The sequence below is a fragment of the Clarias gariepinus genome, chromosome 28, assembly GCF_024256425.1.
Source record: "Clarias gariepinus isolate MV-2021 ecotype Netherlands chromosome 28, CGAR_prim_01v2, whole genome shotgun sequence".
Taxonomy (NCBI): domain Eukaryota; kingdom Metazoa; phylum Chordata; class Actinopteri; order Siluriformes; family Clariidae; genus Clarias; species Clarias gariepinus.
In genome coordinates this window covers 20,201,024-20,226,801 of record NC_071127.1, presented here as the reverse complement: position 1 = coordinate 20,226,801, position 25,778 = coordinate 20,201,024, and the positions used below count along the sequence as shown (strand labels likewise).

Genomic DNA, 25,778 nt, shown 5'->3' with positions numbered 1-25,778 from the left:
CTTCTGCAGCACCAACTTACTCAGAGTTCGTCAGATATAAATCATGTTGCATTATCTGAATGCTGTATAATGTGTAACACAATTATTAGATGAAATCATGGCTCAGAACTGTGTTTCTGGAGCGCTCACTCTGGTGTCTATATAACACATTTACATTTACATTTACATTTAGGCATTTGGCAGACGCCCTTATCCAGAGCGACTTACAAAAAGAAGACCCTACTGTATATAGGACTGTGTTCAGTAAATAACAGGAGGGAATGAGGGAGCACTTTCAGGACAAGCAGCAGTTATCTTGCTTGGGTTATGAACCAATAACAAGGTTAAGAAAGAAACAGGGCAGCCGTGACCATGCCTTAAACTTATGCTGAAACGTGGCTGATTACTCTCTGTGTGGCATTATACTGAGTGACATCACCTTCAGTGACATCACATTGAGTGACATCATAGTGTGATGCTTTTTTTCCCAGCATTTGCGGCTTTTTGGAGGTCTTAACCTAAAACTCCCCTATAATACACATTAACACACCACAAATGGTCACACCGGAGGGTCTTAACATGCACAAAAATCCGACTTTTACTGTGATGGTCACATGGCTCTACTCAACAGGAAGTTGGCTATTTTGGCTCGGTGGCTTCTGGCTGAGAGCTGTAGCTTTGCTCTCGTAAGCGGAGAAGATCACTTTCCATAAACTGTCTGTTGTGAGCACTCTTAGGTAAGCCACACACACACTGACACACCCACACAACTCTCTCTCTTACACACCCTAACACACACTCACATATCTCTCTCTCTCTCTCACACACACCCACACACACACACACACTAATGCATTCAACAAATATTTAAGGCCTAAGTGGACATCAGCCCTATATAGTGTGTGAAGTGAGCATGTTGTGCGGTGTACCCGGGCAGTGATGACCTTTTGGAGGTCTTAACACACTTAAAAAACACGATGGGGGGCGATGGGGCAAGGTGCTTGGGCCCGCTCATCTTGCCTTGCAACTATATTTTTATCTTATTTTCCTTAACATGGTTTTGTATAAATTAAATAAACACAATATACATACTTTGTACATAAACTTTACCATCAATGAATTGATTTATTTTCCAATTTTAATACACACATTTTGAGCACTCTAGAATGTTTTTTTTTAACATTCATCCAGTATTTCATTTTTAATTACAAAAAAAAATTTCTAATCAACCAAATCCTTTAGCATGGTGCCAAAAAAATATAATACCTGCGAAGGTCACACCACATGAATTTGAGTCACTTTCAATACCGGCAGTGAGCAACGTAAAGGCGATCAGAGTCGACATCGCTGGCACGAAGTGAAACGTCACTGCTCCGAAAAAATCATTGGAATTTAATTTAAAACCTGGAATAAATTGACAGAACGTTAGCAGGATTGTCCGAACAAAAAGCACGTCTGTCTCAAGAAGGCTTCTGCTCAAAAAAGTACATATAGACACATAGACAAATACACACCCACCCACACACACACACACACACACACAGTGTTTAGTGTCCACAATTCAAACTCATTGCCAAAATATCATCGTACCCTTTTGTTTAAAAAAAAGAAAAGTCACATGACCTAAACCTGAATTTTAAAAAAGTACACAAATAAAAATATTCAGTGGCTTCAGTTTTCAATCTGGCAGTTTTATGTAACACTAAAAAAAATCAGGAATATGTAGTGTGCTTATCACAAAACAAAACCAAATAGAATCTATTATGAGCAGAGTAAAAGTTTCCCCTAAAGCTGAGGACTAGAGGCTGCACGAATCATCACCAGAGCCGCGGCGGCTAGTCGAGTCACAAGGTCAGGGGTCTCCGCCATGGCGATGTCGCTGGGCAAGTAACGGCTGCTGGGTCCTAGATGGGACCTAGATATCAGAGACGTGGTCATGTGACTCGAATGAGGAATTCCCATGTCATTGTGCCTCTGTGCGTGTGTAGTGTGTTCGATTATCTCATCAGTGCTAGCAGTGCTAACATCAGCTAAAGTGAGGCGTCTGGTTTTCGTTTCCTTCTTCTGAACCTCAACTGGTCTGCCCTTCAATAGTGCAATATAATAGACAGATGTAGTTCTTTGACTTTTACTGCACAGACTTATTTTTTTTTTACCAGTTAATCATGTAGACTAAAAAAACATCGTCGTCATTCTGGCAATCGGGAGTCGTGCAGCCCCTGGTCCATACACAGATACACAAAAATCTCATCTTTTACATCTTTTACTCAGTCAAATATAGAGACATATCATATTAGGTTAATCGGAGAACAGGGTTAATCAGTGTACAGGGTGTAAATATCTTCGACCCTAAGCTCTGGAAGATGTTCCACACTTCTGGAGAGAGATGTTTCCTGGAGAGCTCGAGATGGAGAAGCTTCTCCTGGCTCGATGACCCGATGAGCAGCGGAGTAGTGGAGGGATGTTTTGTCATTATAGTCTGTTGCATCTTTGGTCTAGACGGACTGCAGGAATTAAACCAGCGTAACCTTTTCTCTTCAGCAAGTCTGGGGGAGGGGGAGGGGCTGAATGTATAGCGGTAAATACCAGGAGGTGAGGGGGCAGGTGGAGGGGAGACGGGAACAAAAAGCAAAAAGGAAAGCAAGGTAACACCATGTGGGGGTGGGGAGGTGGGGGGAGAGGGCCAGCCCTTAGTGTGTGCTCCACTAATCAGGGCAGATCTTCCAGCTGCCCAGTGGAATCTTCTTCTGGGTAAAAAAAGACAGAATAGCTGAAGAATGTTCTAGCAGATCCTGGAAAAGGAAAGACAACAACAGGTAAAGTATAGCCGAAAGTACAGCTTTGGGACATTATATTAGGTACACCTGGCACTTGAGTACATCTAGTTAATTAAATGAAATGAGTTTAATGAAGGTGTATTTTGATTATTTTAGTGGAACAGGTTCATCCAGGCTCTGTCTGTTCCCTTACTGAGGTTAAGGCGCTAATTATTTCTGCTATACTTTTAACTTCACCTTTGCGCACAAGCCCAAACACAAGAAATGTAAAGCCAACATCAACATTTAACTGATGTGGCTCTAATAAAACAAACACTGGCAAATCTAATAGGAACCATCATTAAAATAAAAAACCTTGTCCTTGTTTTGATGTGAGCCCTCATTAAGGTCCAGACCGTTGTTCACGCGGTCCTGTGATTGGCTGAATGTGCTGGTCTACTGGTCCCATTAAAGTGGATGGTATGAATAATAAATAAAATGAAAGACTAATTGGATTGATTGAAGTGTGGACCCACAACAAGCATGAGGGGAAATAACTCCTAAAACAATCCAGTTAAAGCCTTTATTTATTCATCACATATTTTTTCACAAATTTCAGCTTAAGGGCCCAACAGTTGCATTTTGGTGAAACTGGGACTGGAGACGCCCCCCTAATCCCCCCCCCCCCCCAACCCCCCTGCTGCTCAGATCTCCTGTTCCCTGGAGAGGCGTGGCTCAGCAGTGGGGTTCATTTACATAAAAACTGAAATGGTGCATTTGATGGAGAGGGGGCTCTGAGACCTGTGTTGATTTGTGTAAGAAAGAGTTCCATATGGGAACTGTCATTATGGCCTGTATTGTGTTAGTAGAATTTTAATAATGGATGGTGATTAGGTATTTTTAGGTATTTATTCTCTTCTATCCAGGAACTAAACTTGTTAGAGTTTTAGTCTTAATATTCAGCCACTTTTACATCTGATGTTGCTTACAGTACTTTCATCACACAGTACTCGATTGTTAATAAAGAAGTTTTTAAAAAGTTTATTTAGGATGTCATTTGAATATAACGTAGCCCATTATAAGTAATTTCAGCTTAAACAAAAGGATTTAGTAAAACAGTATATAATGATGCAATGAGTTGCCTTTTGTTACTGTCATCAACATCAGCACTCAGGAATGTCGTTGCAACAGCAACTGGACAAATAACAGTGATTTGCCGTCACAGGGTGCACTATTATTTGAGTCATACTTCCGTCGCTGTGCCGGTATGGATGTGGCAACACCCTCGTCAAGCTGTCTTTGTTTTAAAGCTTTATTAAAACACTAACAACGGCATTAACGCACGCCAAAGAGTGGAATGACTAAAAGCACAACTGCACAAGTCAGGGTTTTTCTCATGAAATGCTTTTTCAGGTTTAAGGAAGCACAGGTACACACTCTGATGTCCTGCAAAGCAAACAAGAACTGCAATAGTCAGACTTTTGACTTAGAACCTTGGAACGAGATAGTGTTACTCACTCCTGGACAGAAACAGAAGTCATGGAAAGGAAAACTCACTTGGTGTTCTTCTCGAGACCGAGGTTGTGTTTTCGTTTCCCTTTAATATGGTGATGGAATACTGGGCAAAGAACAAATAAACAAATGAATACAATGCAGTTCATAATTTACAATTACACAGGTGATGGTGAGATTTGAGAGAGAGGGAGAGAGAGAGAGAGAGACTTGTGTGGACATGACTGGTATTCCTGCTTTGACACCATCACCACTCCCACCTCCCCACTTCTCCTGCACATTCCATTCGGTTACTGCTCTCACCTTGCTCTTAGACACAGATCTTAACGCATCTATTTCAGATTTACTTATTAAGCAACATTTCTAGTGTTTTCTCTCTTTTTACTTTTTTATCTTTCTTTTCTTTCTTTGCATAAATTGACCAGTAAAACAAGTTGCTACAGGAGATCAGATATGGGTCGCGTAAGGTAACATTAACTCCGACTCCACTACGCCGGCCTGAAGGCACCACACCCTAAAAGTAAAGTCGAGAGGGTGGCTGAGGAAGAGAGAGAGATAGAGGAGAGCAGTGTGAATCAATGAGTACTACGGTTTGGCAAGTAGCTCATATATGGGATAAGATTAATAATAGGAAAGAGAGAGAGAGAGAGAGAGAGAGAGAGAAAACAAACTCAACAATAGAGGGGTGACGTTAGAATGATTAATGATTAATGAACGAGCAGTGTGTGAACTTGCACAGCTACAGCCTGTACACTTTCCAGCAGGTGAAAATGAAAAGAATGCATGAACTGATGCGTAGCAAAGTCTGCGGCTAGTTTCGACTTTTTTTTTATCACTTAATAATTGGGCATTTTTATCCCAGTCTGCATTCCAGTGTCAAGCCTTTTTTACTTCAGGGCAAGGACATATAAATGAAACTTTATTTGAATTACCATCAAGCAGACAGAAAAAACAGTGATAACTATGCTAAGATATCAGATCATAAATAATATCTAAAATGTTCCAATCGTCCCACTTCCCAAGTTAAGCACAGATCAGGTTTGAGAGAGAGATCCAGTTCATCTGGTTGCTAAGCAGCAGTTGTTTAAACTCACTCTGAATGCTTCCGCTTCTTCTTGATGCAGCACCAAATAATGATTGCCAGGACCAACAGGACAGCGATGACGATCCCAGCGATGGCTCCACTGGACAAGCCTTCTGGATCCTTCTCTCCTACTTCTGCAGGGTAAACCACAAAAAAGTTCAAACAGTAGTGCTGGATCAGTGAATTAGTCACAGCAGAACCACCACCTGTATTGTAATGAATTAGAATATGGATTTGCAATAAAATCATGATTGTGCATGTCTTTACCCCTTACGGTGAGAGTGTGGTTGGCAGACTTAGAGAGTCCAGTCATGGGATTTGATGCTTCACAAGTATATATCCCACTATCTTTGTGTTCCAGATTTGGAAACATCAAGCATGAGTTTGTCTGGCCATCAAGAGCTGTGCCGTTGAACTTCCACACAAACGTGGGAGGCGGAACTGAGGCGTAGGAGCAGTTTATCATCCACGGCTGGCCCACCGTGGCCCGAAGGTCACCCTTTATCGCCACATCGTCCGGTCCATCTGAGAAACAAAAGAATTTATTTATTTAAAAGATAAGTCATTGTTATGTTAGACTTGGTCTAGATGTTCACAAGAGGCTTTATTAATTCTGCCTTAGTGTTTTAATTTACATTTGGTTTTCAATAATCATCTTAAAAGCACAGTTGATCAACTTACAATTGACCATCAAAGGGTAAGTTCCGACATCACTGCTGATTTTATTCTTCAGCTCGCATTTGTACACTCCGGCGTCGCCCTTCTGGACAGGGGAGATGGCGACCACGCTCTTGTCCAGGCTGAACATGACGCGCTGGGTGCTGCTCAGAGGTTTGCCATCCTTACTCCACAGCACTTCGTCTGCTTTGCCTGCTTTGGTTGTGCATGTCAGGTTCACTGTACTGTTACCAGCAATAAGGGGAGAATTGGGCCCAGTGATGTTCGTGCCTGAAATGGCTTCTGTTGAACAGAATGAGAGAAACCAGACGAGCATGTTTACATGTTCACATTTCAGTTCATTTCCTAAAGTAATTATTGTCATAGCATATTGTGATGTCAGTTTGTTATCAGAGAGAGTAGAAGCATATAGATAGACTCTAGAACTCATCATCATCATGCACTCATGCTTTATTGATGGACAGCAGATCCGGAGCCTATTCCAGTAACACTCAGACAAGAGAATTAATCCCAGATGTGATGCAGGGAGGCATTTCCATCCATGTTTGCACACAAATTCGTTCACTCATTCGCATCTTAGGGAAATCCGGTGTAGCCAGGTTTATTAGACAGCGTGAGGAAACCAGATTTCACAGGGAAACCCACACAAACCAAAGGAAAACACAGTAAACTCCTAATGCTGTGAGGCAGCAACACCACCTGCTCCACTACTGCACCACCTGGGATGATAAAAGTGGATGTGGTATTGACATTTATGTGTTTTTTTCTTTATGGACCAGGATTTAACTAAGGACCCTTTTAAAATATATACATTCCTGTGCATTAGGAAAAAAATACTTTTAATCCAGGACCACTTACACTTGCTCAAATATTATGCATAATTCATCCTCAGGGTCGAATCTCATCTTAAAAGCAACCACGTTCAATAAAATACGCCAGTTACGTAAGAAGTCATCCTTATGTTCCCAGGGTCTCTTTAGCTCATAATGGAAACGGAAAAAAGCTGTTTCCCAGCAGTTTCTTTTGACTGAATTCTTTCTTAAGACCTCCAAAACCACCAAAAATGATAACCATTTGTTTTGTCGTACCTAAAGTGTTTTGAAACCTTGTTCCAATAAAATAAACTCGATAATATTCAGGAAATAGGTCAGTACAGAATAAGATGGTTAATGAGCAGGAAAACTAGGGAACATACAATAGGTACAGTCCTTCTGCAAAAAAAACTCAACAGTGTTAACACAAATGTCAGAATAATATGTCTGAATTGTTTTGGTTAAATCAGTCATTTTTATTTTTCAAAATGCTACAGACCATCTGTTCTAGTTTTGTCCCAGTGGATAAGTCGGTCTGCACTTGTGTTTGTGCCAGTGTAAATGTACAATTTAGTATCAATATGTTGGTTGAGTTTTATTTAAAAAATATAACAACTTCATGCTTTTCATTGTGTTTTTTTAGCGAGTCACTGGCGGCAAATTAGAACAACGAAATGACTTTTTAATTGATCCAGATTGCTAAAGATGATACAGAGCATTAAACATTATCTACCCTCATCCTCCACCCACTTCAGCTTCACCCCAGTACCTGATGACAGAGTAATAGGTTGTAATGGCAGCTTAATACTGCTGGGGATCTGCAATAGCAATAAGAGAGTGTAAACATTTAAAACCTTTAAATAAGGAGATATCATGAAATTATTTGCCAGATTGAGTAAAAGTCTGAAAACGGTCTTTATCCAGTATGACAGTAGATGTGACAGTACAAACCTGGCCATTTATTCTCAATTCCTCCATCTTAGACCATATTCCAGATGTAAAACTCGGTATCAAAGGCAGCGCTTATGGATTCTACGACACGCGATCTATATAACATGGAGTACTTTGTGCACACTAGTCTTCCTTTTTTACTGAAGAAGTTTCCGTAATCCTTTAAACACACTGTAGCCAACCACATAACCACACTCCTCTTGTCTCTCCTCACTTTTTAAAAACATGGTGATTAAAGTGGAAGAGTGGAATGCGTCGTGGCGAATTAGAGCAAACAACCGCATTCACCACCGAACGACACCTACTGAACAACATTCTCTAAATGCCTTTTCTCAGCCGCTCGGCTCAAATCACATACACAGGCCATCCCCTTCAACTGTACCTGCGAATTTTCCATTTCTTAAATGGATGCCTGTTACACACTTCTTAGAATTCATTAAAGTTTTCGTTGTGTACGTAATGACATTTGTGGAACAGTTACACTCTTTGTTTCTGCGGCTTTTACCCGTCATGTATTATAAATTGGGGTAAATACTAACCATAGCAACGACACACACAGGAAAGCTGTCTACCGTTGCTCAGAGCAAACAATCCCTTGTTATGCATGCACACACATGCACACACACACACACACACACACACACACACATACATATAGCAATCTCTCTGCTGCATTCAGGCAGTCTTTCATCAATGACTCAGAGTCCAGGCTTTAGAGATCACTCTGGCATTAGTAAAGTTTATATTCCCTGGTGGAGAAAGCAGAATCCAAACACAAGTCTATGGCTACGGTGAGCTGTGTGAGTTCAGAATTAGCCGACAGCAGAATAAGAAAGGCCTGTAAATCCCAGACATGACAGACAGACAGAGCAGTGCTTTACGTCCACTTCCTGAGACACATTTCCCAAACACTGCATCTTTATCTGCTTAAATAAACTTTTTTACACTGATAAATTACCTCATTTATTGGTTAACTAACTAATTAAATACATCAGTTTAATTTGTCACTAAGCAACTTAGCATGCTACATATATATCCGAGCATCAGTGAGAAAAAAGTAGCAATGCAATACTAAGACACAAAAATTGAAATCCTACGGCCTTCATCACACAAGACCTCCCCCTCCTCCCCTTTATCATTAATAGCACTGAACAGCTCCTTAACAACTGATCAGCTAGAGTTACTCCCATGCTGAAGTACCCCACTCAGGATCCTTTAAACATCAGGAATTGGAGCCAGTATCACCTCTCTCTCTCTCTCATTTCTAAAATCATTGAATGCACCATCGTCAATCACCTGTCCCTCCATATCTCACATTACAATCTCCAAGATCCTAAACAGTCTGGCTTCAAAGCAGCACAAACCACAGGAACTGCCCTGTGGCCGTCTCTGAGATGGACCATGCCATTAGATCAGCCAAATGGTCTTCAGTCCTTATCCTCCTCGATCTTTCAGCACTGTTGACACATACCACAATATTATCTGATCCATTCTCATGAGTCTTGGAAATTGTGGAACAGCATGGCAATAGACATTAGATAATCTTCTCCTGGCTGGCCTTAAACATCTACTGAACATCTACGACCTGTCTTTTTATGGAGTAGTTGTTGTAAATTGTCTTGCATGTGTGTTTTTTATATAGGCATACCTTCCCAAAAGGGGTACATGAGACAATTCTCATAATCCATGACTTAATAAACTGATTTGGTGGATGGATAGATGGATGGATAGATCTATCTATCTATCTATCTATCTATCTATCTATCTATCTATCAGTAAACTTATTCAGATCCTGGACATTACAAAGGACTTCTGTAAGTCTTGTATGAGATCAAACCAATACCTGGTACAAGTGCTGGTCGTGAGACATTTTGATCAGCTAAGGGTTTCTATTGGTACCACAATATATGATCACACAAATATAAGGCTGCATGAACGAACATACACCAGCGCAATGCAACTCCCAGAAAGTTTTCAAAAGTGCAAAATTTTAGCTCACAAGCTTCAGTCAGTTTAGAGGCACCAAATAGCCTAATCAGCATTTTTCTTGGACTGTGTGAGTAAACCAAAGTATTTGAAAGAAATCCACCAAGCATGCTGAGAACATGCACCAGAAACTCCGCATCTGAGGCAGGAATCAAACCCTTAACCCTAGAGGTGTGAGGCCGCAGTTCTAACACCCTTGTGCATTGTTTAGTAGTAATACAAAAGCAATGATCCCTAATTTAGCTAAGTATCTCTACCTGTCTCTGGAACTGGACTCCAGTGCATTTCAAAAACAAAGTCACGAGTCCAAGGAATTACACATAGATCTTCATAATCAAATTGTGCATTAAACAATTTCTAAACTAAATACTCCCAAGAATGCAATGTACCACATGGAATCAGCGAGAGTTTTTTTTTTTTTTTAGAATTTGTAGGATGAGCCAAGCTTAGTAACCAGACTACTGAAGATTGGGTTTGGTCAGGGATGTGACCAGGACCCCAGGAGGCACACAGAAAACAAAGGTTTTTCCACAGAAATAGAAAAACCTGTCAGGAGGACAACCTTCTCAGAAACACTCCATCAATTTAACTTTTATGGTAGAGTAGCCAGGTGAATGGCACCCAAGCTGGATGAACTCCAAGCGCTTTGTCTTTTGTAATCCAGGTACTGTTTATTAACTGGTAATACCACACTTACGGTAAGGCTTAACAGTGATAGCATCATGCTATAGAGGTGATTTTCAGGGGCAGGGGTTAAAAGACAGGTTAGAACTGAGTCAATTAAAGTGAAACTGAAACCTCAGACTGAAGTGACATTCACATTCTGCATGAAAAAAACTCAAAGCATACAGACAGTGCAACACTGGAATGGCATGAGGACACGTCTCTGAATGTCTTTGAGTGACCCAGTTAAAACCTAGACCTGAACTTTATAGAACATCTGTGATGAGATGTGAAGATAGCAGTTAACTCAAGAGGAACTTCCAGGAAAAATAGGCAAGATGACCCCAAAGGTGACTTGAAGCTATACCTGCTGCCAAAAGAGCTTTTATGGAGTGCTGAGTAAGGGGTCCATACACTAATCTACATGGCCGATTTCAGTTTGACGTTTAATACTTTTGCAAAGGATTTAAACACTTGATTTCATTAGGATTTGTGTAAACTTATCAATCAAACTAATATCTTTAAGTAAGGTTATGTAGAGTATAATGTTTGTGCAAGCCAAACTGTGCATACTGTATGTTGATCTCTATCCGGACACAAGGACGTGAGGATGCAAGTTCAGGTAAAAGGAAGTTTATTAAACACTTTAACTGGGAGACAAAACAAACAAGGATAAGCAGAACTTGACATAGACTATAACAGGCAAATGTCAGGCGATCGTCGACAAGAATAAACCGGGCTAGACTGAAATCGGCAAAAACACAAGACAAGACAGGTCATGCATGATAAGGCATTCAAGATAGCAATCCTTTTTAAAGTCTGAAAGGAATTCACAAGAATATATACTTTGCAACTTGTGTTATCTCATAAGTTTAGTTTATGCAATGCAGGTAAACGGCATCAGGTGTTTCCCATCAAGAACTTCTGTGAACAAGGACAGTTACGTTGCGAGTTGTCGTTCTTAGCGGCCACGTTTGTATGCTGATTGGCGCCATTGCAATGGGCGCCACTAATGGCCCAGATCTGACAGTCACCCATAAAGTGAAAAGTGTGTTTCCAAACACGAGGGGTCTGATTGGACGAGATTCCATGTGCAACTGCCCCTTACACAAGCTACAAAACTAACGAGCGTCTAAAGCAAGGCTGAATCCCAAATCCCTTATGAAGTGCACCTCTCTGTATTTGAAACAAGGATTCGTACACCCTACATACTGTATGTAGCACACTAATATTCCATTAAACACTATTTGGGATTTAACCCTGGAAATATAAAGTAAATCTCGTAAGTTTCTCAGGACTGTCCACCACCTCCATGATTTATTCTCCTCACCTCTCCAGACTGCCTAGATAGTACAGAATTTAAAACTACTTTTACCCCTGTTAATACCACCTGTCGCTCGATAACTGTTCACCAGTCAGAAGGAAGGAAATGTGTTGAGCAAAATAACTGGTTCATTACACAAACAAATCATAATATGTTGAAAATATATAGTGTTTGCAGCAGCGCCTACAACAGCATCTCAGTACAGCAGTACCGCGCGACTTCAAGTGTAACAGTGCTTTATTAGCACAGCCCGCTAATCAAATGCCCATTATCAAAATCATCATTACTTTGATGCTTTTCTAAGAAATTACTGTAGATTGCTAGTAAAGACAGATAAGCATAAGATCTCATTATCGCAGCTGATATTTATTTAAATATCTGCAGTAATATTCCCAAGTCAGTCCCGATATTTATCTATACCACTCCAAACAATATTACTTCCATCACTAACGTTGACTAGGGTACCATATAGGATCCTTGGCTAAAACGTTCTAGGTTTAAATTTCTTTTTTAGCATCATAACTTTTATGGAAATTAGTTATTTTAGCTCATGAAGAACTCACCAATGATGGACACTGTGCTGACATCTGAAGAGACATGGCGCAGGGTCTTGCTGTTGTAGGCCATGCAGCTGTAGTTGCCGCTCTGTTCTACTTCCACGTTTGAGAAAGCGAGCGTGGATGTCTTCTGGGGAAGTGTGACTCCATTAAAAAGCCAAATGAAGTCAGCAGCAGGACTGGACATAGCTGAGCATGTAAAGGTCAGGTTCGATCCCTTCTTTAGAACATCCTTAAGAGGGTCTTGTGTTTTCTTGATGAGCTCAGGGCCATCTAAAGATTCAGGGGAAGGTTGTGTGAATTATTTTTACCGTTTGACAGTAATATAGGTTAAAAATGAAAAAAAAAACAGGTTGACAGGTTGTAGTGGGAAGTGCATTTAAAACCTAATTAGGTGTGTGAAATGAAAGGGTCACATGACCTCAGTAAAATTACACCGGTTCCTGGAGCCCCAGTTTTTGTGAGAGAACTGTTACGTGGCACGGTATGGAGAGCCATACACAGCACCACGAGATGTTTTAATGATAAGAGCCCTGAAGCAGGGCTTTAGAGGGGGTCAGTGAAATAGGAGGTTGCGGGAGTATTTATGACACGCACGGGAAGACCTTCCTGTTTGGAGATGGCACGGGATTATTAATTAGATACTAAAAAGGAGACAAAAAAAGCTGAAAACACAAAATAAACAGAGCTTCGCCATCTATATGAGAACGGACGGGGCTCATACTAAAGATCCTCTCGAAGCATCCGCCCTTACAGAGGATTTATTGAGAGAGAGAGAGTTCTGTTTTTGTGCTGTGCAATATTAACTTAAACTGAGCGCACACGCTGAACTGCTGCATGTGAAAAACGTTCTGTGATAAGAAGTAACTAATTACATCATAAAATTACTGTCATTAAAAAGTAATCAGTTACATTACAGCGTTACTTTCTGATAAAAGGAACTAGTTCAAGTAGTTTTCCATTCCATGCAACATTCCATGTTGTTTTAGTCAAGACCTTTATAATTATTCTACCATCATCACTCAGTGAAGTTCAGCCCATAATCTGTTAACTACTAATACCCCTATCCCACCTACTAATACCCCTATCTCACCTACTAATACCCCCATCTCACCTACTAATACCCCTATCTCACCTACTAATACCCCTATCTCACCTACTAATACCCCCATCTCACCTACTAATACCCCCATCTCACCTACTAATACCCCTATCTCACCTACTAATACCCCCATCTCACCTACTAATACCCCTATCTCACCTACTAATACCCCTATCTCACCTACTAATACCCCTATCTCACCTACTAATACCCCCATCTCACCTACTAATACCCCATCTCACCTACTAATACCCCCATCTCACCTACTAATACCCCTATCTCACCTACTAATACCCCTATCTCACCCACTAATACCCCCATCTCACCTACTAATACCCCTATCTCACCTACTAATACCCCATCTCACCTACTAATACCCCTATCTCACCTACTAATACCCCCATCTCACCTACTAATACCCCATCTCACCTACTAATACCCCTATCTCACCTACTAATACCCCCATCTCACCTACTAATACCCCTATCTCACCTACTAATACCCCCATCTCACCTACTAATACCCCCATCTCACCTACTAATACCCTCATCTCACCTACTAATACCCCTATCTCACCTACTAATACCCCTATCTCACCTACTGATACCCCATCTCACCTACTAATACCCCCATCTCACCTACTAATACCCCTATCTCACCTACTAATACCCCCATCTCATCTACTAATACCCCTATCTCACCTACTAATACCCATATCTCATCTACTAATACCCCCATCTCACCTACTAATACCCCATCTCACCTACTAATACCCCCATCTCACCTACTAATCCCCCCTCTCACCTACTAATACCCCTAGCTCACCTACTAATACCCCTATCTCACCTACTCACCTACTGTCCTACTTCCACGTTTGAGAAAGCGAGCGTGGATGTCTTCTGGGGAAGGTTGACTCGATTAAAAACCCAAATGAAGTCAGCAGCAGGACTGGACATAGCTGAGCATGTAAAGGTCAGATTCGATCCCTTCTTTAGACCCCTATCTCATCTACTAATACCCCTATCTCACCTACTAATACCCCTATCTCATCTACTAATACCCCCATCTCACCTACTAATACCCCATCTCACCTACTAATACCCCATCTTACCTACTAATCCCCCCTCTCACCTACTAATACCCCTAGCTCACCTACTAATACCCCCTCTCACCTACTAATACCCCTAGCTCACCTACTAATCCCCCTATCTCACCTACTAATACCCCTATCTCACCTACTCACCTACTGTCCTACTTCCACGTTTGAGAAAGCGAGCGTGGATGTCTTCTGGGGAAGGTTGACTCGATTTAAAACCCAAATGAAGTCAGCAGCAGGACTGGACATAGCTGAGCATGTAAAGGTCAGATTCGATCCCTTCTTTAGACCCCCATCTCACCTACTAATACCCCCATCTCACCTACTAATACCCCTATCTCACCTACTAATACCCCCATCTCACCTACTAATACCCCTATCTCACCTACTAATACCCCCATCTCACCTACTAATACCCTCATCTCACCTACTAATACCCCTATCTCACCTACTAATACCCCCATCTCACCTACTAATACCCCTATCTCACCTACTAATACCCCCATCTCACCTACTCATACCCTCATCTCACCTACTAATACCCCTATCTCACCTACTAATACCCCATCTCACCTACTAATACCCCATCTCACCTACTAATACCCCTATCTCATCTACTAATACCCCTATCTCACCTACTAATACCCCTATCTCACCTACTAATACCCCTATCTCATCTACTAATACCCCTATCTCACCTACTAATACCCCTATCTCACCTACTAATACCCCTATCTCATCTACTAATACCCCTATCTCAACTACTAATACCCCTATCTCACCTGCGCGGTTTCATGCGGTGGCCGTAAGTACGGTTCATCATGATTTACCGCCAGTTTTGGCACTGTAGGTTTTCATCTTTCCTGCAGAACTTTGCGGAACGTCGGGCGGTCACTCACGGCGGCTCTTGGTGCCTACCATCGCTTTTCACCGCAAGTTAAACCACATAGGTGAGATAGGGAATAACAGCAGGAATAACATAGGGGGTGGGTTATCAGGGGTGGAGCTTGTAGGATGACTTTCACACACACACAAGCTAATGGATTGGGAATGACTGCTGTCTGTCTCACGGATTACATAAACTGTCTAAATAACTGATTAAATTTTTTTAAATATAACTGAATAATTGAGTACTTAAATGGCGGACCAACCACGTTAGATTACTCATTACATCAAAAACGTAATTCTATTACTCTAATCCAAGTACTGTTACACCCAATAGTGGTCGTGAGATACACAGGATTTTTACCAGCAGCTCGTTTCTAACCACATTGCTAAAAAAATGAAAATGAAAATAAAAAGTATTTTCTGCTTCACAAACTTGGACTGCTTTTCAGCTGCTATGCTAGGCTTATATTTATGCGTGCACACACACACACACACACACACATTCTCAGCTCACTGTTAGAAACAGTTCACTGATATCCCCGGCGTCAGGTGTTTATCAGTGTCTCCGTTTACATCACGCTCACACTGCAGGCTGCTGGTAAACCACGCCCTTCCTCCACTTTAACAAACAGCGTCATGCTAACTGATTAATTATTAAAACTCAAGACTAGAACAAATTTCTGCCCCAGGATCAATCAGGGTTTGAACTCTGAATGAGCTAGAGGGATCTTGAGCTCTAGGAGATCTTGGGCTTTAAGTAGAAAGCTACTGAGAAATACTGACAGGTCTTATAGTTAATAAATGGTATGCCAGAAATACCTTTAAAATATATACAAGAGAAGCTAATGAAGAAAAAGCGTTTGATCAATTTCACATTTGTCTTGGGCTGGTTTGGATCAATCCCATAAATGTAATCAGATCATCTGCTGGTTAAAATAAGTAGAGACAGGATCATGAAGCCATGACAGGACCATGAGCCTAACCCGAGGCTCACCCATGCCCATGCCCGCAGGGACCAGAGGCCAGCCTGTCCGGTCCCGTCCCACATCAGACTGTAGTGCTCCAAACAGTTCCTGGTCAAGAATTGGTGCAAATTATGGCATTATCTAGGTGTGTGTTGGCATAAGAAGCCACGCCTCTCATGTAGGAGTAGGAACTGCTTACTGGAAGAGAGCCGCACATTTATCAGTAAAGTCTTTGGGTTTTTTTTTAGGCCGATGTTTTTACCTCATGATAAACATCACTGTGCATGCCTTTCGTTGCTTATCAGTCTTACCCAGGCCACATCTAACCAGTCTGCACATAAATAGCATTCACCACATTATATATGTTTATCTACAGTTCACATTTTGCAGCCCAGAAACGTGCAATGTGACAACATTAAAGCAACCGTATAGACGGCAGGAGACACTAATACATGCAAACTAATGAGGTTCATCATCACAGCACAAAAAAACACAGACAGACAAAAGCTGGGAAATTAAGGAGGTGGATAGGTACAGCATTTTGGCTTGTGGGTACGTCACACACTTTAAATATAACTCGTTGTTTGGAGAGCCTGTTGTTCAAGTGTGTCGTAGTGTCTGATTTGCATGGATCACTGCAGGGTGAAGGTTGTTATTAAGTCTGAGTCTCTCCCATTCTACTGTACGTATAGAGGACTGTATGGACCAGGGACAGCCGAGTCCCACAGCCAATCAACATGATGTCCTTAAAGAACACCGAGCTTTTATTTCAATTTGTTTATTTTTTATGATGTTCTTAGAAAGTAATTTTATTTTTTGGGGGGGGGATTAGGTGTCGGTTGTTTGGTTGGACAGAAAAAAAAGTCTTCCAGGAACCATACAATTTAGATATTTATCATGTTAAAGAAACAGATAAGGTGATGCCTGCCTGATGTATGATAAGATAAAGATTATCTAAACCTTTTTTTTTTTTTTACTTTTAAGGTGTTTTAATGGTAAACTACTAAAATGTGGTTGTTATTATTATTATTGTTATTGGTATTATTATTATTATTATTATTATTATTGTGTGTGTGCATATTTTTACATCAGCTGCCTCATCTAACAGGAATCCTCTTCGAGATGGATCTGCCGCATGTTGTTGATGCTCCACAGGAAACGCCTGACACTTTACACTGACTTGGTTAAATTACGAAAGCGCCCTCGCTCTCTGTCCCTCTCCTTTTTAAGCTCCACTTACGGTAACAGGTTCCTCCAGTTGGAGCCGGTTGCTTTGGAGTCAGATGGAGGTCCTGTTGAGAGCTGCCTCTTGGTGTCATGTTGTCTCATGTTACTTTACGCTGCCCCTCCCGGGGACACACACACACACACACCTTGCTTTAGTTCTTTCCCTCTCTCCACATGCTGTATCTAAATTACTATTAAACTAAAAAGAAATAATGTTTTCTTTTATAATAGAGCACGGTATAATTAGTAACCGAGGCTACAGTGTATTTGTGTGAAAGCACGCCAGTAACGTCCACACTTAACCGTCCTTTATGTTTAATCTGATTTGTCATGTGCACATTTTTTTCCCTGCTTTTGCTTCGAAATCAAAGCAGAGGATCTGCCATTACAACCACACACACGTGCCACAGCAGCAGGTACACATCTTTGTCATGTGTTGTTGACATGGTCTAAAGACACGTCCATGTACTGGAATTGTTCGGTGATCTGCACAGGCATTGTTGGGTCACCACAACGTCCACAGTGCTGCGTGGTACAGTTTACAGTTCTAAAAAGCCAAAGTCTGAGCATTGTTCAAAAGAAAAGCTCAGAGATAAATATGCTGAGGCTTTATTCAAGTTATTCAATTCAATTCAACTGAATTTTATTTATATAGTGCTTTTAACAATGGTCATTGTCATCAAAGCAGCTTGAGAAAAATGAACGTAATTCATGATGGAATGCTTTTTAAAAAATAGATGAGTAAACTGTAGCGAGTTAAGATTTAATGGTAGAGGAGATTAGTGTTTCTGTGCTAACAATGCCCAGACATTATATGCTGATATGGTGTTATGTACAGTTTTCTATTATTTCCATGTTTGGCAGTGTTTATTAATAGGTTAAGCAGAACAGTAATTACATTTACACCAAATTTAAGAATTTAAATGTAAAGACTTACTGAAAAAAAAGTCTTGGCTCTAGGGTTTAGATTATTAGCAAACACACTTTAGCACACACTCTAGTGAACAGATTTTTTTTTTTATATACTTACAGCTGACAGTGAGGTTGAAACTGTCACTTGTTGAGGATTCCAGTTGGTTCTTAGCTGTGCAGGTGATCGGCCCGAGCAGATCTGTACGGAAAACGCCGTTAATGTTGAGCTGGCTGCCATTCTGTGTTATATGAGTCCCATCAGCCACCACCGGGACGGAGTTGTTCATCCAACTGTAGGTAAGTGCAGAGCCTTTGGCGACACAGGTCAGGGTGACGGTGCTGTTGATTTCCACTGGTTCAGAGACGCTGGAGATGATGTTCACATCCGCTACAGGCTCTACAGGGGACACGTGGATGTGTTGAAGGACATCAGGGAAGGTTTAGAACGTTCAATATAAGGGTGCACATTTACAATACAGTGACTTAATCACCTGACTGATCTGGATACTGATCTGGATTTTAATTTTTTTTACAGTTCAGCAATTAAGAACCGTATCAAAAGAATATGTACAAGAAAAAGAGGATGAGTGGTGAAAGAGTTGATCATCTCAGGACAGTTGCAGTCACACACACCCATTTTAAATGAGTCTATGTTTTATTACTGTGCTCCATTCAAAAATGGCCACACCCTTAGACTTTTTCTCTAAAGTCACAACCAACAGGTATGGTACCAAACCTTAGCAAAATGCCATACAGTGTTATGACATGTTGTTTCAGCATATGTCTATGTTTTCACTCTTCAGTTATATCTCTATAAATAAATGAAAAAAGATTTTGTCTGTAATTGGTCAGAACTCGTTCTTTCAGTGATATCTTAAGGTTTCATCAACCTGCACCGTCAGTGAAATCAAAATGTTAAGTAAAAATTATGTTATGAACAGTTATTTAATGATCTACTTTAAAATAAACTACTAATAACCTAATTGCTCGATGTAAACAAACACCTGCACCAATAGATATTAATTAGAAAAGCTAAATTGGATATTTTTTATGGGATTAGTTCATATTTTCACTTTGGCTGAAATAACAGCGCTGGAATGGTTTAGGTGAATTTTAACACACTGGAGTCGTTTTAAAAGAAAACTTCGTCTTTATCCGATCTAATTTTTATATTTGTTTTTCATATTTTTTGAACAGGGAGTGTATTTAGCTGATGATGAAAGAAGCACAGCTTCAAACTTTTCTACCTCCCCTATTTTCTACATCTTCAAAAAGATGAAATGACAGTAGATTCAAAATCTTGCTAGGTAAATTTTGTGCAATTTCCTAATATTTAGCCACCGATCCAAAGAAAACCAAAACCAATACCAAATTTTGTGAAATTCCAGGATGAATATCAGTAAATAAATGCAACTTTATTTTTATTTTTTTCGTTTGGCCAAAACATGGTATGGGTAAAAAAAAAATACATTTTAAAAAAGTGACTTTTCAGATAGGATCATATACCACCATTTTCCCATAACAGTGAATGCACTTATATATATTTTTTGTAAAAACATTTATAGTTTTATCAGATAAAAAGAAACACATTTCATTTTTTGTAGTGTCTGTAACTTTTTACATTTAAATCTTTTGATGATCTTATTGTCATTCAGATAAAACTAGACATAAAACTAAAAAGGTTTATTATCCTAAAATGCAACATTGTTAAGATATTGCAACATAAGTGTCACATGGTTACATACACTACACTTTATGTTTTTTACAGAAACACACTCTCTGGAATTGTAATAGTATTTGTGTTAACATGAGGTGTGTGAAGCATTTAAACAGAACCAGTGTAGTGAGTCATTGGTGGAGGGAATCATTAGTTTCACCAGCAATGCTTTAACTTGATCAACACTTTGTACAGGTGTAATGAGCTGCGACACTGTGATTAGTGGCGGTGATTATTTGCGCACGGTCTCCTACCCAGCACTGTGAGATCCGAGCGCACCACCACCGTGCTCATGTCCTCCATCATGATGTTCACGCTGTAGTGTCCCGAGTCCGCGGGGGTCAGCGCAGAGAGCTCGAGCGTGAACGCGTCGCGGTGGTAGGTCACGCGCCCCACGTACCCCGCGGCCACCCTCTCGCTCTGCGCGCTGACCGTGATCACTGGGACAGTGTCGCCGCCGCCGCGGGGCTCGAACGTCCACGTTATGAACTGGTACGTCGGAGGTATTGACGCCAACGTGAAATTGACGTTTTTCCCCCTGACGCCGCTCACCTTCGCTGGCAGGATGGAGCAGAAACCTGGTGGGTCGTGAGAAGGTTCGAGTCTCAGTTAAACACAACCCCTGTGTCAGAGTGAGCATAACATAACTCTATAGGCTCCCTTCTCTCTCTCTCTCTCTCTCACACACACACACACACACACACACCTTCTTCAGACAAACGATTAAACAAAAAAATGTCTCTGTTATTTAAAGTGATTAATTACAAGTTATAAGGAGATTTCTGCTCCACTCACCAGTTTGTGCCAGAAGTAACACAATCACACACGAGCTGTACAAATCCATCGTAACCGTCTGCACGTCTCAAGTCAGAGCCAGGATCCAGGCTGGGTCATGATCTGTCAGGGTGCTGAGCGCAGGAGGACACACCCATAGGCGTGTGTGTGTGTGTGTGTGTGTGTGAGAGAGAGAGAGAGAGAGAGAGAGATCCCATAACAGTCTCATAACATGTGTGTTTTTGTCCCCAGGAAAGTGATATTCGAGCCATTACAGTCATTTAAGATGAAATAAATTGGGCTGGAACTTAAGAAGACAGACAGCTCCTGCAAAAAAAAAAAAAAAATACAATCGAATTCAATTCAATTAAGGAGAGGCGCAGCGGTTAGCGTTATCGCCTTACACCTCCAGGGCCCGGGTTTGACTGCAGCATGTTCTCCCCGTGCTGTTGGGTTTCCTCCGGGTTCTCCGGTTTCCTCCCGCAGTCCAAAGACATGCTGATTAGGCTAATTGGCGTCCCCAGATCGCATGTAGTGTGTGAATGAGCGTGTGAGTATGTGTGTATGTGTGTGTGTGTGCCCTGCGGTGGATTGGCACCCTAAGTCTCCTGGGATAGGCTTCAGGCCCCAGCACTCATTACAAACCTATAGCACGCTCATCAAAATATTTATTTACACCTTTTCTATTTATTTATTTCTTTGGACAAATTATCGGCACTAATTGATTTTAATCGACTCTACTTAAAGTGTTAATTATCTAGAAATAAACGGTTCTTACAACATTGAAATGACATTTTGAACTAAATAAATCTTCATTTTTATGCCTCGATAAGTAACAGGTTGCACATTAATATATAGATTATATATAAAGGTTTCTTATGTGTCTTAGAATATTTTAAACCCTTATGTAAACAATATATGCACGAGGAGTGTTTACGTCCCCTACTTTTATTTCTCTATATAATCCACATCTACACTAATGCACTTATCCCAGTGTTTCACGAGTGCTTGGATATCATCAAGGTAGAAGGTTTTCTCAGTACACTGGGGCCATGATCAGAAATACTGTCCTACCAGGAACTCCTTTAACAGCCCAAACATGTGGAAATGTCTTGGAGCGAGATCAGGACTGTACAGGGGATGTGGCAATAACTTCCAGGCGAGTTCCTGTGATGTGCAAGTGGTGATGGTGAATGATCGTGTGTACAGTTCCCACAGACAGACAGATGTGTCTCTTCCACAAGTCGTCAGTTTTCATGGATCAGGCACTCCACTCACAGAGTGCAGTGGGCTCTGAGCCACCTGTGCCAGGATCATTATTCACGGACACACAACCTTCTTTAAAACATTTGCACTATTCACGAGTCTCATCACCGTACCGTGCTTGAGGTCTTATGTAAATCTCAACTTTTACGCGTTCACTGGAAATAAAGTCCTCTAAAATATCAATAATCAATAGACATGTGGCTTCCTCGGAGCTGAACAAACACACGTTCTTGCTTTCCCATGACTTTTAGAACTAGGCAATGTCAACAAAGGTGAAAAACACTGTGTTTACAGGGAACACACACACACACACACACACACAATTCAGAAACTTTTGCATTTTTCAATTTGCTTGAAATATGGAGTATAAAGCTAATATAAAGCATACTGAACTATACACTATACACATAAAGAAACACTTACAGTCATGGTGTGAGGAATATTTTTTAAATTCACTGTTAGACAGCTCCCCCTATTGGTAAGCTAATAAATCTACACACTCGTACCATGTCAAAAGGAAAAAGTCACCCCCTCCTTCATGCAGACTTCTTACTCTGATTAATGTACTGCTTACACTCAAAATGTTTTTTAATTGTTGGTAGTAATGTTGGTACAACAAATATAAATACTGGTTTTATGTCTTTATGTGTGGCCGCTGTGTTCACTGTGTGGGCAGGACAGGCTGGAGATGTTCCTTCACTGTAATGCAGGGAGCCCTAACCACAATTTGCGATATATTTTTTAATATTTAAACTTGCAATAAATAAAAAATTATATATTTTTAAATAAAATTGTGAGGTCATATCAATGTGTAGACAATGTTATGTAAGGAGAGTCTTGCTTTGCTTACCAACCTGCATGAGTCCAAGTATGTCGGCACTCAACTCAAAAAAAGCAAACCCACCAACCAATCAACAAAAGCTCTTCTTTACCTGTAACAGCTAAAAATGTTCACCCAATCAAGCAATGCATGATGAAGCTGCCATAAACATTCATTTAGGCGGTGTAGTGGTTAGCACTGCTGCCTTGCACCTTTAGGGTACAGGTTAGATTCCCAGCCAGGTTCAATTCCCGTCTCTGTGTGCATGGAGTTTGCATGTTCTCCCTGTGCTTGATGGGTTTCCTCCAGGTTTCCTCCCACAGTCCATGCAGGTTAGGCTAATTAGCGTTCTCAAATTGCTCATAGTGTGTGTGTGTGTGTGTGTGTGTGTGTGTGTGTGTGCGCGCCCTGCAAAGAATTGGCACCCTGTCCAGGGTGTACCCTGCCACATGCCCTAGTTTCCTGGGAGAGGATCCCATGATCCTGAATACAGGATAAAGCAGTATAGGCGTTGAGTGAGTGAGTGAGTGAGTGATTAAGTGAAAATTAACTTATCTTATTTCTCCTCTACCCCGTTGCCTATCAAGATGATGTGATGGAGCACCTGGAGATCTTTGAGGACATCACCTTGGTCTGCATTTGGCTAAAGTGTAAACACAAGCTTTGCCTCCAGGCTGATGGGGGAGGGGCCACACATGGTGTTAGCTTCACACTGGTCACTGGTCTTTACACTCCATAAGGAGGTACCAATACTTGAGGCAAGATAGAATGCTCTCATCTTTCTCTCTTCTTGTGCCATGTTGCCTGAAGAGCTGAATCAGAGCCCCGGGACGCCTTTAAGGCGTTTCAAGAGTCCATCACTCAATGTGTGAAGGGCAGGGGTGGCTCAATGTAAGTTTTGGGGGCACATTAGCTCCAAAGCCTGGACACACACTAGAATATGACATGGAGGGCCCTAACAGTGTGGTTTTGGCAACTGGGTAAAATGCTTGAGATAAGAGTAACAGAGGGGGCCACACTGTGCTCGTGCCCAATCCAGATGGGTTTTTGTATAGACCCATATCTAACTCCTGGATCACCTAGACACGGCATGTTTTTTATTTATTCTGAAATTAGACCAATAGATTCCTTTGTCTTAAATGCATTTGCCCAGTATCTTCAATTTTGTTTGGATATTGAGTGACTGATGGTTACAGCTCCACGGTTTATGTGCTGTGGAAAATGTTGATAACATAATAGTTTACAGAAATGACCAGCAGCACCATATGCACAACGTGAGAGCCATCCAAAGTCCACGACAGGGCGGCACGATGGTGTGTGATTGGACGGATGGAGGTAAGGATTCTGGAATTCTACTTTGGTCATGGGCAGGTGACTTCATCTCAATAACCATAAATAGTAGGGATGGAAATGACCAGGGATCAGTCGATACAATAGTAACACAATAATTGGCGCCCCATTCTGGGAGTACCCAGCCTTGTGCCCTAAGTCTCTTGGGATTGGCTCCAGGCCCCTCATGACCCTGTATACAAGACAAAGCGGGATAGACGATGAGAGTGATGATGATGATGATGACTTTGGAGTCACTGTGGCGATACATAAACTTCTGCATAAAAGAACCACAAAATCTATTTCCTTCTTGTCTCTAATGCTCAATGCAGATAAAAAGGATCTTGTTCATTGATTTTATTCAAATTTAACTAAAATCTAGCTGTGAATTTCCATCGTGATAGATTGTTCCTGATTTGCATAATATGCAAAGCGTACTTTTGTAAATTAGCCCTAAAACTTTAAGCTGAACAAAATTAGTGTCAAACTATTCAGAGGAGGATGGACCTCTATAATCAGCTAGAAGATGGCGAGGTTTATGAAGAATGGGAGTTAATTTACTCAAATAGCTGTAATGTCACTGAAATTGACTGTTCATGCACATAAAATGAGATTTGTGATGATATTTATTTAAAATTTATTTACTTAATATTTAGAAATTCTCTATAAAAATATCCTGTGAAATTAATACTTTGCATTGGGCAAGATTAAAAACATTATATGCAGTTATTTTTCTAATTAACACATTTAAGGCAGAAAGACAACCAGCCAAAACTGGAAAAACTCAGATAATGAAGGACTCGCCAACACACACGCAGCGCTTCACACTTGGCACAGTTTGCTCTGCACTCGCCTGGCACCTGCCTGTAATTCGAGCAGGAAACACAGATCAGGTAGCGATAACTGTACTAGATGATCTGTACTCGACAGCATCAAAGGCTCCAGTCGATCCACCATGTGTGTGTTCCCCATTGTTCATAATGTGGCCTGTGAACTATTCTTTTCTGCCCCCTGGTGGTGTTGGGTGATAAATAACTTTTTCTTCTGTAGTCGAGGGGTTACCACAGTGGACCATCAAATCCGGGTGATAAATATTTTCTGTTGATTACGTTAAGGTCATCACGTCCAGCCCTTATGTAACATGGAATCTTATTTCCAGTTGTGCACTCCGAGCCCGTGCTCTTCAGTCTTTTTCTTGTGTAATTAAATTTGATTAGAATATATAGAGTCTCGTAAGCAGAAAAATGTGCACGCATGCACCAAATCAGGCAGGGGACACAGATAGGGTAGCCACAGTGCTGAAACTATTTGGTACCTTGCAACAATTTATACTTAAATTCTGAAAACCCTGAGAAATTGCGAAAACTCTGAAATGTCTTT

General features: G+C 41.0%; 2 protein-coding genes across 2 annotated transcripts in view; one reads left to right on the top strand and one right to left on the bottom strand.

Annotated features, from left to right (window-relative positions):
• The window catches only part of LOC128516134 (histone H3-like), a 575,451-nt gene that overhangs the window by 212,664 nt on the left and 337,009 nt on the right, over nucleotides 1–25,778 (top strand). The window lies entirely within an intron of this gene.
• On the bottom strand, nucleotides 1,096–21,133 carry si:ch211-264f5.6 (carcinoembryonic antigen-related cell adhesion molecule 5). The gene is made up of 9 exons (XM_053490426.1): nucleotides 21,005–21,133; nucleotides 20,464–20,787; nucleotides 18,611–18,889; nucleotides 12,309–12,575; nucleotides 6,013–6,291; nucleotides 5,599–5,856; nucleotides 5,342–5,465; nucleotides 4,293–4,353; nucleotides 1,096–2,771 (listed from the first exon to the last, which is right to left on the bottom strand). Exons 1-8 carry the CDS (start codon nucleotides 21,051–21,053, stop codon nucleotides 4,335–4,337), a joined length of 1,599 nt encoding a protein of 532 aa, XP_053346401.1. The 5' UTR covers nucleotides 21,054–21,133; the 3' UTR covers nucleotides 1,096–2,771; nucleotides 4,293–4,334.

Coding starts and splice junctions, on each gene's coding strand:
- si:ch211-264f5.6 (XM_053490426.1), bottom strand. CDS start 21,053: ATGGATTTGTACAGCTCGTGTGTGATTGTGTTACTTCTGGCACAAACT. Junction 12,576..18,610: donor TTTCAACCTCACTGTCAGCT/GTAAGTATATAA, acceptor CTGAATCTTTAG/ATGGCCCTGAGCTCATCAAG. Junction 6,292..12,308: donor CAGCACAGTGTCCATCATTG/GTGAGTTCTTCA, acceptor TCTGTTCAACAG/AAGCCATTTCAGGCACGAAC.